The sequence below is a fragment of the Rhyacophila brunnea genome, unplaced genomic scaffold (genome assembly GCF_057557595.1).
Source record: "Rhyacophila brunnea isolate RB1 unplaced genomic scaffold, BYU_Rbru_1.0 scaffold_15, whole genome shotgun sequence".
Lineage (NCBI taxonomy): Eukaryota > Metazoa > Arthropoda > Insecta > Trichoptera > Rhyacophilidae > Rhyacophila > Rhyacophila brunnea.
The window spans coordinates 19,174,132-19,190,206 of NW_028232806.1; the positions used below are offsets into that span (position 1 = coordinate 19,174,132).

General features: G+C 35.6%; 1 protein-coding gene across 6 annotated transcripts in view; it reads left to right on the top strand.

Moving 5' to 3' along the window:
* The window catches only part of LOC147075014 (uncharacterized), a 56,483-nt gene that overhangs the window by 22,672 nt on the left and 17,736 nt on the right, over positions 1-16,075 (top strand). For 3 of the 6 annotated variants that reach the window (XM_085943224.1, XM_085943226.1, XM_085943227.1), the window contains exons 3-5: positions 10,040-10,204; positions 13,625-13,813; positions 15,089-15,307. In XM_085943224.1, coding sequence (XP_085799350.1) covers positions 10,040-10,204; positions 13,625-13,813; positions 15,089-15,307 — 573 coding nt within the window. Of the gene's footprint in view, positions 1-920; positions 1,350-9,986; positions 10,205-13,624; positions 13,814-15,088; positions 15,308-16,075 lie in introns of those variants that run through there. The other 3 variants (XM_085943228.1, XM_085943225.1, XM_085943229.1) reach the window with 3 other exon arrangements.

Here is a 16,075-nt window from a genome sequence, read left to right on the forward strand (position 1 = left end):
TATTTGGCTTTAATGTCGGCTCCACACTATAAGTAAAAACATTAATACTTTTTTTAAAAATAAATAGTTGTAAACTTTCAATTAGAAACTGTTTTGCGATAATCGTTCGTTGAAAGACGTCAGATCATTATCAGGCTATTATTATTGTTAAAGTGTATTTTGTCTCATTGATCTTTGGTAGTGTGATAACTGATAATACGTTATGCCATTAGATATAAATAAAAAGGATTTATAGGTAGATACACACAATAGTTATGTAATTATGGTCACATAATATATTGTCGAGTGAAGCATATTGGAGAACGTACCCTAACCAGCCTAAACCAATATTGATAAAAATAATTTGGTGTAGCCGTTAGTGTTAGTGTGTTGACGCCCACGGTGGCCGAGCGGTAATGTGACGGCTTATGGTGTCGTGGGTCCCGGGTTCGAATGCTGGGTCTAGCAAATTCACTTGTCGTTTTTTCGACCAAATAGCCTGAGCAAGTGGTTAACATCAATTTCTCGTAAAAACAAAAAATTGTTTATAAAACTCCCACTCTGTGGAGGCCCATAATAATATGATTCGATGATCGAGCACGGTGATGTAATGTAAATTAATGTGTTATAAATTGAAAATTGAGTTATTTTCTACTAGATATTCGCGGTGGAAATTATGTAGGTACATGTTGGTGATTAGAAAACCTAATAATAATATCTACATATTATATTGGTTCATCCCTTGTGAAAAAAAATGTGAATGAAATAAAACGCCCTAACCGTCGCGACAGACGCTAAGGAATACATAGGTAATTAAACACACCTTTTTAGGCAAATCTATTTCCCAGGTGTTTTCCGCATGACACCCCGCCCTGCGCCGCTGCTTTTTTCGTAATTCTGCGCATCATAACAGCTATAGTTTATATTATTTTATTGCGTCCAGTGTTATCATTCTCACCGACGCCACTGGACGTGTCGATCGCCGCCGTATTTATCCACCGGTGTCCAGTAGTTGTTATAGCATAGCATCAAAATGAAATAATTTCTCGCATTCTTTTGTAGTTTTTCAATTATTTCGGTCTTGTTTCGCGGTAGTTTTCGAGTTGTGACTGTGTCGCGTTGCCGGTCTGTCGGCCTGCGCAGTGGCGTCCGAAATGTGGACGCGATCGCGCATGACAGTGATGAATTAAAAAATAAAATCGAAATGTGAAATTGAAAAATGCCTCAATTTCACATCGAGTCCGAATGCAACACGGTGCGCTGCGATTAGCGCTGATTTCTGTGCGACGGTTCGGTGATTTTTCAGTGTTTATACCTAGTAGTTGGACGGCAAGATATGTGGTTTAAGTTAGACACTTTACGCTATTGTGGTTTGTAATTATTTTCTTTTGAAATATTTAATAACTTGATTGCATCCTCTACATTTGTATCAATCAATCAATTGCAAATTTTATTTCGTGGCTATTTAAAGTGTTCAACTTATCTAAATGTAGTGTGCCAGTTAGTAACAGTAGCGAAGGGTGGAGGTAGGCTGTTGAGATCCGCCATAAATACAAACTTTGTTAGTCATACGTATTTGATTTTATTGAACTAAGATTACAATTTACTGATGGTGTTGGTTAGTTTTTAAAAATCAATTAAACCCTGCCTAAAACAAACCATAATAGTTTTGGTATACTTTGGGTAATACGTCAAAGTTGTGCGCACTTTTTCATTCATACTTATTTGTTTTCGTTGGATTAAGGATACATATTATCATATAACGCATATTGTTGCTTCATTTTTTCCTGGGTAAGCCAAACTATAATAGATAAAAAAATATTATTCTATCTATAAAATATCCAAAGTTATGTATGATTTGATTGCATAATTTTAGATATTTTATAGATAGACAAGCATTTTTTGACCATTATCTAATATGGGTTGGTTTTCGCAGGGTTTAATTGAATTTTAAAAACTAACCAAAACCACCAGGTAAACTGTAGTCTTATTCCAATGAAAACAAATACCGTATGACTGACAAAGTTTAATGTGCATTATTTATGTGCGAATCTTAACAGCCTACCTCTACCCTTCGCCACTGGTTGGTAGTAACAATAATAAAAACGTTTTTAGCGACCGGATTTCGCCTCTCAGCATCTTTATGTTTTATCTACGTTTGCCTATAGTCAACGTAGGTACAAATTATATTTCTGACTAAAAACTATTCCTATACCAATATTATAAATTTTACTTAATGATTTGTTAAAAATGTACTTAAAATTTTATTTCCACTGAGTAAACTCAGCTGATAGTGTTAATTGTGTCATCAATCTAGTGAAATAAAAAAAAATATGATATTTATATAAAATATTTTCAAGTTGCCTCTCACGCTGTGAAGATAAATAAAAATAATCATATATACCTACGCATACATTGCTAACATATAATTATTAAAATAGTTACCTATTGTACCCAATTTTTACATAAGTAACCGATAATGATATTTACCTAATAATTGACTTGACACGCAATTGCAATTTCTAACTTGACAATACCAGGGCTGTACTCAGATTTTTACTATTAATTTAATTCTTTAAAAATAATGAAAATACGCAATATAGATTAATGTTTTAGGAATATAGTATTTAATAAAGTGCGTTTAAAAAAAAGGAATCAGATTTCATCGATGTCTTTGACCCAGTTAAAAATACCATGCATCACGAGTTGACTCCAACTCTACGCCACGGACAATAATTCTTTCAATTTAGGGATCGAACATTATTTGAGTTACCCCATCTCTACCCACCATGTATATGCAGCCGCGGTTTGTGTACGGCCGCCTTCGATTACGATATAAACGTGTCAGAATGAAAAGATTTTAGTGCCACACTTCCTTGCCCGAAACGATGTTGCACGGGACTGATGTAGCAACCACGCACCGCATACGTGTTTAAAGAAAGAGTTTTACAAAATAAAAATAATCTTGTCTTGCTCTGCCATCATTTATCTTTAATGGCATGTAGTGTCCCCTGTACGCGTGTACTGAAACTCTGCCGAAACAGGGGAGTCAGGAGTTGAAAGTGACGAATCTAGGGAGGGATCAGAATTATTCCGTCCTCCATATGACGCAGAAAAATTTTCAAATGTCTCAAAGTTGGCCATCAATCAAACGGTGGTTTCTGGTCAAATAAAAAATCACGTTTCATCCTCGGAGTGGAAGGCGAGTGCAGAGTCGTGCCATTTCTCTCGCTCCAGCTCGAGCTCCAAGTCCTGCGTTTCTTGCCATATCAAACCTGAATCGCGCAAGTTCGTCTTGACTCTTGAAGCATAACTGCAGCCGCTGCAGGGTGAGGGAGCGTTCAAAAATACTGGTCCCCTTATCTTGACAGCGTCTCTGTAGTTATAAACGTTTCTAATTCAGCCTATACTTAATATCCATGGCCTAATGTTAGAAGTGCCTGTGTGAAATATACTTAACAAATTTTCTCATCAACCATTAATATTATTAACTTTTACAGTACTTCTTCTTCTTCCTCTTTGGCCATATCCGCCCCTTAGCTGGAGCATATGGACACCACACGGCGCCTCCAAGAATCCCTGTCGCTCGCCAGTCTTCTTGCTTCGTTCCAGGTCAAACCAGCATCCCGTAGCTCCGCCGTATACACTCTGTAGATTGTATTTAGCCGCCTTCCAGGACGCCGGAATCCGGTCGGCTTGAAGAACAGGCAAGCCAGGTTGAAGTTCTCTTCTGGCATCCGCAGCACGTGGCCGAGCCAGGTCCAACGTCGTCTCTTCACTTTCAGCGTGATGAGAGGCTGCTTGGTGCGTTCTCTTATCTCCTCGTTGCTCCTAAAGTCATACCACCGCACACCCAGTATTCGTCGCAAACATCTGTTTTCGAAGCTCAGTATACGGTTGCTCTGAGCCTTCGTAAGGTGCCATGATTCGCTACCGTAAAGCAGCACCGTCAGAATGCAAGCGTCGAATAGGCGGCATTTAGTTTTGACCTAGTACAATCGTGAGTCCCAGACATTCCGCATCGAGTTGAATGTTGCTCCAGCCATTCCCATTCGGATAGCGAGCTCTTTCTGCAAAATGCCATCTCCCGTGATGTGTACCTCCAGGTACTTGAAGCTGTCGACGCTCTCGATGTTTTGTCCGTCGTTAATCAGAGGGAAATCTGGATCAGGACAGGTGCTATTACACAGGACGTTGGTTTTCTTCGCGTTGATTTTCAAACCAACGCGAGAGGAGTTGTAATGCAATCTGTCGATTGTCTCTTGAATGCCCTCGATTGAGTTGTCGAATAGGACAGCGTCATCGGCGTATTCCAGGTCGCATAGCTTCACCGTGGGGGTAATAGGTATGCCTCGGTCGGGTGGTATTGACTTCCGTAGTATGAAGTCAAAGAGAATGATGAAGAGAAACGGTGCAAGGACACAACACTGTCTGACTCCGGTCGTGACCCCGAATCATTCCGTGACAGTGTCTCCAATTCTGACACAGCATTCGCTATTCTCGTGCAGGCTTTTGATTATGGCAATGATCTTGGGAGGGATCCCGTATGCTCCTAGTATCATCCAGAGGGAGGGGTGGTGCGGACTGTCGAAGGCCTTCTCATAATCCACAAAGCAGCAAGCCATCGGACTGTTCAGCTCATGGCTCTGCTGGAGAAGACATCGAAGGTTGTGGATTTGGTCTGCACACGCTCGACCAGGTAGAAACCCGGCTTGGTTTTTCCTGAGGACGTGCATTATTGGGTCCCTTATTCTCATCAAGATGATGTTTGCCAAAATCTTTCCCGGAACACTGAGTAGCGTAATGCCTCGGTAATTGTCGCAGCTTAGAGGGTCACCTTTTTTATGAAGTGTGATGATTTCACCGGTCACCCAGTCCCTTGTACAGCGCTCTTCTTCCCACACCTTTGTCATCAGATGAAACATAGGGTGCAGGATTGCGCTCAGGCTGTACTTGAGGAATTCAGGATGAATCCCGTCTCCCCCCGGTGCCTTTCCGTTCTTGAGCCTTTTCACAGCCGATTTTATCTCGGTGTGCGTGGGCGGGCAATCGGAAATGTCGGTCGCTCGGGGAATGTCCAAAAGTAAAGCTTCCGCAGATATGTCAAAGGGATCCAAAGGGGGTGGGCGGTTCAGCACTCCGCAGAAATGATTCTTCCAAATCTTCTTGACGCATTCTGCGTCAGACTCTATTGCTCCACTGGGACCACGAATGGCTCCGGGAGTCGGTGGTCGCCTGCCGCAGACTTCACGGGTGATTCGGAAGAGTTTCCTGGTGTCATTTCTGCTTGCTGCCTCCTCTGCCGCTTCAATTTGCCGGTTCATAAAATTGCGCTTGTCCAACCGCACGGATCGTTTGACTACCCTGTCTTGGGTCTGGTAGTCAGTCCGGCGGTCCTCGGTTCGGTCGGGGTCTGTCTCCTCGTCTCTCAGGGCTTTCAGCCTGGCTCGTTTTCCAATTTCAACCCACGTTTCGTCAGACACAGTCTACAGTACAGTCATACAGTACACATAATAAAAACTTGGGTATAAAAAATATAAATTAATAAGCTCAAGGCGGATGGATAATCAGACAATTATTTTTTTGGAAAATGGGGAAATCTTAAAATTTGAATCGCTATATCAACATAGGGTTTCTTTCTCTAAAATACGCTGACACATTATTTTGACATACACTTTAAAATGTGTTCGTATTTAATTAATTTTCTAGGCATTTCTAGCATTGAAAGGAGGAACATTTTAAAGTACTTTCTAGGCACTAGCACTAGGCCCCGGATATAAATATTAAGTTTTGATATGGCTTTTAAAAATAGTCATCTATTATAATGTTTTTATGATTCTCACGAGTGGTGATAATTTTCGCAGTGTTTGATAATTGATATAACAGTATATTGACAGCGCGGCTTAAACGTTGGACTATCACGCCGTGGGTCCCAGGTTCGAATCCTGGGTATGGCAAGTACACATATTGTTTTTCAATTTGTGTCTGTCAGGGTATGGACCTAATAGGTTGAGCAAGTGGCTGACATCCATTTCTCGTAAAAAACAAAATCTGTTAATACATACCTCTACTCTGTGGAGGCCCATATGATCATATTAGGATCGGACATGGTCGAAAGAAGAAGAAGAAAGAATGAACACACGCTTGATTATACAACCATGGTGCCCACTAACTGCCTCTAGACTCGAGACGTTGTGATTACCATACTTTTTTGTTTCTCGAGATTCAAAAAATAACGAGTTCGATTCTAGACATTTCGGGGCTGTTTTTGGTTCCTCAGAAAATAAAATATATTCCCTTCATTACCAGGTTCGAGATTTTTTGCGAGCTGACTATAACTCCCATTTCAGATTCAGTTGTAGGTGTTGTTTTCTCTCGAATTCTTTAGATAGAATAATCGAAAAATTATAATGTCGAAATTAAAAAAAATAATTTCAACTACAACCTCTACTGACTACTTTACAGCATTGTAATATTGTTCTTAATACAATAAATAGTGCTGAATTTAAATAAATTATTGTCATTTTCTGAGCTAGTGTGTCGTATGTACGATTTTACAGAAGATTAGTTAAGTACGTATATATAGATTTTGTGCCTAAATCAGCATATTTTGAGCCGATTCACATATTTAGTCTATTCATAACAGAAATCTGAAATTTTTAAGACCAAACATGTCGAAAATTCCTAAAAATCTTAAATTGCAATTTCCCGAATGTGACCTTTTTGGACATATGTACAATACACTAGCTCTCGAGTACAGATTATTATAATCATTATAAATTAAAATAAATAATTACAAGATAAAAAGAACTTTTTATATACCACGTTTTTAAATTTTCTGTTGAATCATATAAACTTGACAATTCAATGTATTAATAATTTAGGGAAAATAAGGCAATTGTCAACAAATCATTTTTTTGTTATTTTGCAACAAACAAATATAGAATACTGAAATGTCATTTTGATTTCCATAGTAACGCACGTATGTATTAATAATTTACTTGTTAGAACCACCCCATCGCAACCAATATTAGTGGATTAGATTACGGATTTCTTCCGAAATAACTTTTCATACAAAACAGAATTAACTTAAAATTAATTAATTAAAAATGAATATGGCTAAAAGTATTAAAATAATGCATTGGCATCATGTTCTGATATATTCTAAAAGTTTAAAATGTCTAGCTAGTCGGGAAGTTAAAAATCAATTGCAAGATTTGTACTGGATAAACAACCACTGGACAAACAAGAATACGAGCTAAGAAAACCGTGGTAAAATAATGCCATATTTAAAAATAAGTTTAAAATGATAATTATTTTTTTTCTCAATTTGAAATTAGAACATTTTCAAATTTGAAATATTTCTAAATTTGAAATTGTTATGTTCATCAGCGTTATGCAATAATATTATTATCTATTGATATGCCACCCCTACAAGTCTGCTAGACTAAAAGGATGGCGCATATTAATTTTGGTCGTTGTCTTATTTGATCAATGGTTTTTCGTATAATACTGGGCAATATTCGATTTGTTTTTCCTTTTCAAGATTCATCAGTCACGGAAGACTTTTGTGACTTTTGTTTGGTCGATAACAATGGTTTGTGTCGATGTTTACGTAAATGGATCACAGAGGCGTACGCATTCAATTGCGAGTAAATGGGACAATATAGTAAATCTTACGCAAAACTATATTTCTTGACACTGCCGTTTTGTCACTAACATTTTTCAACTATTTTTTACTAGATACCAGACCAAAATTTATTTAAAACAACAATGTATTTATATATCTTAATTATTCATAGCTGGTGGTGTTGTGGAAAATAAATTGAAATGCAATTGTAAATATCACAACTTCATTAATTTATAATATGAACAATTTGAGTTTTCGATTCTGGTATTCCATGGATCCCGCTCGGTATCTTGATTCCAAAATCACGGTATGTCTGGATTAGTTTTTACCAGGGCTTCGAACCGTTATTTTCTTCTTTTCGGTTTTCGTTCCGGTTCAAATAAAAAAAATATAAGTATATCGGTTCAGTTCTGGTTATCTTTCCGAAAAAAATAACAGTTTTCCGGTTTCTAAGTTTAGCTCCAAATGATTAATTTTTAAATGTTTGCAAGACTCAAGACGCACGACATGTTGCACCTACGACAACTGGGTTTGAACATAACATCGTTTTTTTCGGTTCGGTTCCGGTTCGTTTTTTTTCGACAAAAATAACGGTTTTTCTGGTTTTCGGTTCAGTTCCGATTGGAAGCCCTGGTTTTTACCATTGATATAATTATGATGAATTTCTTTTACATGGTTGTGCAAAAATACATGCTCTCGTACATAAACCTTATTTTAAAAAAATGCAGTCTGTCAACAAAAAAATTATGAGATCTCAAAAATGGGATGGTATAAAATATGAATAATTATAAAGCTTCGTATTATGTACATTTCTACCTAGGTGTAGGTACCTGTTATTTTTGATATAAATACATCTCTGTAAAATTACTTTAAAATACGCATATAATCATGAAAATTTAAGAAATTGACTAAATCAACATGTTTCTCGAGTTTTTCGTGAACATATTCACACTAAAATTATGAATATCCTTCTAAAATTATACATGAACAATCATAAAATAAATATGACCTTGAAAAGAAGATGAGTTAACTCGGTCATGACTAGTGAATCCAATCCCGAGCCAAAATCTGGATCCTGGGATTTCGGGATTACGATTTGACGATCCCGGGATTGGCATTTTTTTCAATAGTTAATATAAAATTTCTATATATACAAATAACGTTGATAAAATCGGTCAAAAATAAATTTAGTATAATTTATACTATTTAAGACATTTATTGTTAACATTGTATAGGTACGTTCCATCTTGGAAATACATAGGTTTAATGGAGTAAATAATATTGTAATATGTATAAATAATAATCTGAAAGTAAAACAGTTTTATTTATTTATGAAAACATAACAAATACAAGTTCAATTGAAATTAAAGAAAATGGCGAATGCATTAAAAAACATGGTGGAATCACTTTGTTAGAAGTGCGAAGCATTGTTTTTTCCAATCTTTCTCATTTTTATTAATTTATGTGAGAAAATAAAATGAATTGTGCAACACATGGGTAATAAATCAAACTTCATTCAAACTCAGTTTATTTCTAATGTATTTGTATGTTATTAAAAGTATTTTTTCTGTTATATTTTCGTTTTTATTTTCCATAAAAATTGATAAAAAAAAATCAATCCCGAAAGTTTATGTTTATCAATCCCGGGATTCATAGGTATCGAAAATAGTTCGGGATCCCGGGATTCGAATCCCTAGTCATGACATTCTCTGGGTTGATTACCTATATATACAGGTAACCTATTAGATTATCAACCAAGAAAAGTGCCACCAGCTGGTGTCGATATGCGACATCAGCATTACTTTGGTGTTGCCACACTGGTAAAGGATAAGTCTTCTTCTTCGTCATGTCTGGTCTTCAACTCTACACAGACAGCTCCAGAAGTTAGCAAAGGTAACACCATTTTCCTCAGCCTGTAAGATTTCGTCGAAGTTGCAGCTTACTGGGCAAGCCTTGCATAAAAAAAGGTGCTCCAAGCTTTGCATTTCACCGGACTCGCAGGTTTGGTCACCAGAGAATCCCCACTTCACCATGTAGTCTCGTGTGCGCCCTACCATGGTTCTCAGTCTGTTTAGGGCGTTCCATGTAAAGTACCCGAGACTGGCTCCGGGTGGGAGATTCTCTGCTGGCTTTACCCAATCTTCGAGACCCTCAGAGGCTAGGTTCGCCTCCCATGCGGATAGTCTATCTTCTTCGGGTGGGACGGTTTAATAGTTTCATATCATCACATACATAAAATGTCCATTTCATGAATTGCCATCATCTTCATTAGTTGTTTACTGTCTACTGCTGGATAAAGAAATCATTTCCTCTCTTGGTTTTGTCATTTATGTGCTGTGAATTTCCTATTTTGTGATCTTACAATGTCTATCTATAGGATAATAAAATTTGCTCAATGACTTTCTTAATTAATTTTATGGTGTTGCTTAGTTTTCAGACGATAATAATGTAATAAGTGCCTTAGAGAAGGAAGCTAGAATCAGTGCAAGTCGTGATGAAGAATTTGGAGAGGTGGATACCGAAAATTTTGATTTGGAATGTGTGTCAAACCCAGAAGGCCAACATTCAGATGTGGATATATCCAAATTGATAAAGGTAAGTCACTGCTTCACTTGTTAGATTAGATAGGAATTGAAGATCTATTGTTTAATAGGCATGTTGATAATATATTAATTTGAAAAAGTGCTATAACCAAATATGGTTTTATTCTCAAATTTAGCATGACGGCGTTTACAATATTAGTGTTAATATATTTTGTTATGTGGTCATGAAATAATAATTTCTTAGATGAGAAAAGACAAGGTATCATAATGACTGATATAATTTTCCTACAGAGCTGACGGATTATGTAGGCTAAGCTCACAAAGGCACACCAAATTATTAATTTTCGACCTTCAAAGCACCTTGGCTCTTAATCCCAGCCACCTTCTTATGCTATGTATACCAATCGTTGATCTTTCTTTACCATTTAGGTATTTGTTAGTAACATTATATATTTTTTAATTGGCTGTACAATTCTATATGGGATCTGGGGCGCTTCACTAAAAGGTTTCATAACAGATCAGAAATGAGAAATGGATGTTAGCCACGTCTTGCTCAACCTACGGATCCATTCACTCATTGAAAAACAACATGTGAATTTTGCCAGACCCACGACGCTATAAGCCGTGTTCGGAAAATTTTACATAATGCAGTTTGCCACATCACAGTTCACTGTGAGCTGTTGGAAAGAGATGACTGTATAGCATTGAGATCATATTAATGTCCAAATATAACATTTCAAAATACATAATAACAACCACCAGAATGCAGGGAATAGACAGAAAAATTAGATGGGTAAGTAAATTAGGAATACAATCATAATATATTGTCATATTGATTTATATAGAATGCTGAATGATTCAACAGTAGGTTAACAAGTAGGTGCTTGTGAAATGCTTCACGAATAACGTGTCATTTTTTGATCTCAATGCTCTATATGCTATACGTCAATCTGTTTCCAGCACGACAGTTCACGGTGAACTGGATATGTACAATTTACATCCAACAACTATAAGCAGTCATGTTACCGCTCAAATATTGTGGATGGGTCGTTAAACCAAGACCCGGTGACGAAGGTAGGAGGTAGGCTGTTAACAGCCGACATAAATAGTGTACACTAAACTTTGTCAGTCAAACGTATTTGTTTTCATTGAACTAAGACTACAATGTGTAGATAGAGTTTGTTAGTTTTTAAAGTTCAATTAAACCCTGCCTAATCCAAGCCATAGTAGAAAATAGTAAAAAAATATTCATTATTCTATAAAATATCTAAGATTATGCCTATAAACCATACATAATTTAAGATATTTTATAGATATAAGAATATTTTTTCCGATTATAGTTTCGTTAGGCAGAGCTTACTTAACAAATTTAAAAATCTAACCAACACCATCCATAATTATTAATATGTATTCTTAATTCAACGGAAACAAGTAAGTGTGACTGAAAAAGTGTGCACTATTTTGTCGGATCGCCCATAGCATACATAAACTACAATGGTTTGATTTATGCAGGGTTTCATTGAATTTTAAAAATTAACTAGCACCATCTGCAAATTGTATTCTTAGACAATGAAAACAAATAAGTATGACTGACGAAGTTTAGTGTGCACTCCCTATTTATGTCGTGTCTTAACAGCCTACCTCCACCCCTCGCCACTGGTATTACCATAATGTGAAATAAGTAAAGCAACCCTGGCTTGGCAGGTCATAAACAGCCAATAAAATAAGCATTTTTAGAGATATTTTTTAGTAATTATTAAATGATTGTGATTGTGTAATGTAGGCATGATTGAATATAATACAGTCAAGCTCGGTTATTACGATCTCTAATTGTGTGTTTGTGTTTGAATTGCGACTTTTTGTGTTATGCGACTGCTCATTTAAAAATACCTATTCTCTGATATAACGAGTAACGCTTATAATGAGCAAATTCAGTCAGTCACATCTTCCTCGTAATAACCAAGTTCGACTGTATAATATTCGGGCATAGAGGCAATTCCTTGGTTAAGAAAGAGTTTACAATGATAAGTAATATTATTATTATGACTGTTTTGTAAAGTGCTTGAATGTCTATTCAGTACCTATGTTTATGAAAATGTTTAATTGACTTTTCTACAACGCATAAAAACTTGAATAATAATGTTGTGTCCGGCAATTGTGACTTAATGTAAATCTCCTTGTGCTAATTTGCAAATCACCAACCAGAGTGACATTATTCCTACATACATAGTTGCTTAGTCATCTGCGAATCTATTTTTGTTTCTGTTATTCCATCAAGTATGAATTGTGATTGGAGTGGATTATTAAAATTTCGACCCATATTAAAAGTCGACTGTAAAACAAAGTGGATTTTAACTTCTTTTGTTTGTCATTATTAGTATTACACAAATAAAGTCATTTTGATGGATCATGTTAGTTTTGAATAAATTTTGAATGTGATTATTATGTTGCCTGAGGTAACAATTATGCAAATAGGTACTGGTTAGTATTTTATTGTGTTTAGAATCGGTTTTTGTGCTGTTAAAAAAATGCAGTGATGCCTAGTTTTGATATCAATATTTGTGTTTGAATACAAAGTGTAGAGGTATTGGCTAAAAACATACCTACATACCAGTGGTGGAAACCATCCGTTGGACTGAGGTAAAATATAACAAGCGAAAATAATAACAAAACAGTTATTTTCAGTTTATTTTAAATATAATATTTGTATTTAAACTCTTGAATCTTTCCTATTTCTCCGTCTAGTTGTTATTATACAATTAATACTGTTTACAATTTTATTGGGAAAAGTAAAGTAAATTACCATGTTTGTTTCTAAGCGGAGCATATGGGCCAAGCCTACACAGAATGCAGGTCATATTAACAAATTTTTTATAAAGAATTGTTGTTAGAAATTCTCCCAGTCTATTTGGTCCATGCAAAGGAGTAAACATATTGATAATATGCATTTTTGCACATCTACGAGCTACGGCTTCAGAGACAGCCGCTTTACTGATCAGGCTTCCATGGGTGTTAGGGAATTATGATTACAGACCAATAATTTCATAATGGGTATATTATATTTAAAATTGTCATTTGTAGTTTTTCACATTGTAATTACAATACTTACAGAAGGAATAATAAATCGATTCATATTATTCCAGGAATTGAATTGTTTTATGTTTAGGCAATTCTCACTATAAACAATAATCATTCAGTATCGAGTCTTCGCCTTTCCTACATACTGTGTAGGTTCATAACGACATATCAGACGTAAATCACATTAATTGCAATAATAAACTATTGCGTTTAATGAGTTTTACCCGTGATACAATGGTATGCTTCTCAGTTGTAATGGCCGTTTTCATATTACTACTAGATTATTGTTTCATACCATCAATAAAAAACTGTTGCTGACTTGTAATATAGCTTTCCTGTGTCACTCTATTTTCTTTAATGTGTCACTCATTGAAGACGTTGATTTGGCTTTCAGAAATACTCAGGCCTAAACATTGGCATGCTTCGAGCGGGCGAGTACTCCCCGAACAATCCAGAGGTGATGGGCGAAGGTCGGAACGTGCAGCGAGGCGGAGACGTTTTCCTCGGGTTGGGCCTTTACGAGGAACGCCGGAAGAAGCTTTTGCAGAAGCGACAGATCGAGTACAGGGAGTATCTCGCCAAGGTCAGTCATCATCAAGGCCATCATTGATAAACTTGATGTGTTGATTGTGAACATAATATTTTTAATGTTTTTAGAGCATGCATAGGTGGATAAGTTTTTATTGATATTGTTGAAAATAAAAACTAAAAATTGTAGTTTTTCATGCATTTTCATTACAATTTTCCTGTCCGGGAAGAAAGGACAATTAATTGATTTCAATTCAATTAAATTTATCTATTTTAATACATTACAATTAGTTGAAAATAAGACATTTAGATGAATTATTAAAAAGAGTACCTACCAAAAAATCAACATTTTTTATCACATGCTGTCACACGCTGGTATGATGACAAATTTAGTCTATGGTTTCGTCATTCCGCAGAATATTTTGAATGATCATTATCTGTATAAATTCAATTATGGAAAGTGCTGACTCTAATTTATTAATATTTTGAATTATTATTCATGGTAATTTAAAATAATTTTAACAGTTTCTACATGTGCGTACGTCAAACTTACTTGCGATATTGCATCTATAGATAATATTTTGAACAGAACCCAGCCGGCAGACCATAGATAATAGACGTAAACACCAGACATAGATAATAATTTAATAGAAAAGCTATAGAGAAAAAAAATAAAAACAACAACACGATTTTGAGTCGAAAATGTGTAGGCATGCAGAACATAATAAAAAACGTTCATTGAGTCATGAGGTTGCTGATGTAGTGCGGTACGCGTGAGGTGACCTCATTGTTGTTCTGGCGATTTCAGCAGATTTGTTAACTGACAATGTTCCTTTAAAGGTTCAAAATGTGCTACGGGAAGGGAGCATCAGTCTGAAAACATTTTAAACACCGAGAAAAACGACATTACACATTTTTTCCAAAGTGGCAGCTTACTGTGACAGCACATAACGTGATGATAATGTATTTGATGCATAATACACAGTAATTGACATCACCCAATGGCAGATTTATCTAACTACCTACCTAAGTTGGTGGAATATTAGATTAAAAAACTAACCTAACTAAAACTTACAAAGAACCAAAAATGATATACCGACTACATGTTTTATCTTAATAGCATATTGTGTATTTCGATGGAAGATGTGAATGTTTGTTATATTTTACATCCATTTTCACTCTCCCTGAATGAATGTCTGCATTTCAGGATCCATTTATTTCATATGAAAAAAGAATCTTAGAATCTCATCTTATATTTAAGTTTCTACTCGAAACGATCATGCATGCATCAAAGAGTGAAAATTAAAAATAAATATTTTGATGTTTTCAGCAAAATCACATATTGAATCTAAAAAAGCAAGCAGCAATCCAACAAAGGCACCCCCCCGGTCGAAATCTGTTCCTGGAAGAAGAAAAAAAAACTGGGAGGACTGACGATGGTTATGTCTCACAGCAGAAGGATTGGGATAAGTACAGCCGGGAAAATAGCTACGAGTCCAGACACCGGAGACCATCTTCAGTCGGTGTGCAGACTGATCCTGAGGAACTGGTAAATGCGAATTCTGAAAACAATCAATATTAAGATGAAAAAACCTTCTTCTATAGAGATTGAGCCTAAATGTATGATATTTAAGTATAAAAAGGACCTCTGGTCTACTGATTAAGTTAACACAAGTTACTTAGCATTGTAGGTTCATTTGAAGAGAACTGAAACAGCTGACCTCAGTTATTTATTATTTATATAAACAAGTATTTGCACCATTTTTTTCATCAATACTCTCACTAAAGTATGATGCATAGGTAGGTACCTACATTTATCCATAAAAATCATAAATAATTTCAGTAAGTTCAAAGTACTCTCTCGTAAAAAACATGTGTAAACAAATGTAAGTTAGAATAGTTCTGCATTCAGCTGACGACTTCTTACCTTTACTATAATTTCAGATACACCTAATTAGTTTATTGCATACATAAATAAATATATGTAGATATATATTACCAAAATAAACCTAGAATTGGATGATAGTGTATGATTAAATTCGACTTCAATTTGAAATTTCATTCATTCCTGAATCTTTTTTAAATATAAAATATACTTAGAAATACTTGTGGAAAGATACTTCCCTGTTAATTTTATATAGGCAGATAAAAGAAATACATGTACCATTATTTTTAAGATGAATAATCAACTGAACCACTGAGAACTGCGTACTAATACCCCGTTTACACGTGCATGGATTTACTGTTGGCAGTAAGTATTATCGCGGCCATAACAAGAAAATGTATGGGTAAACATGTATTATCATGCAGTTACAAG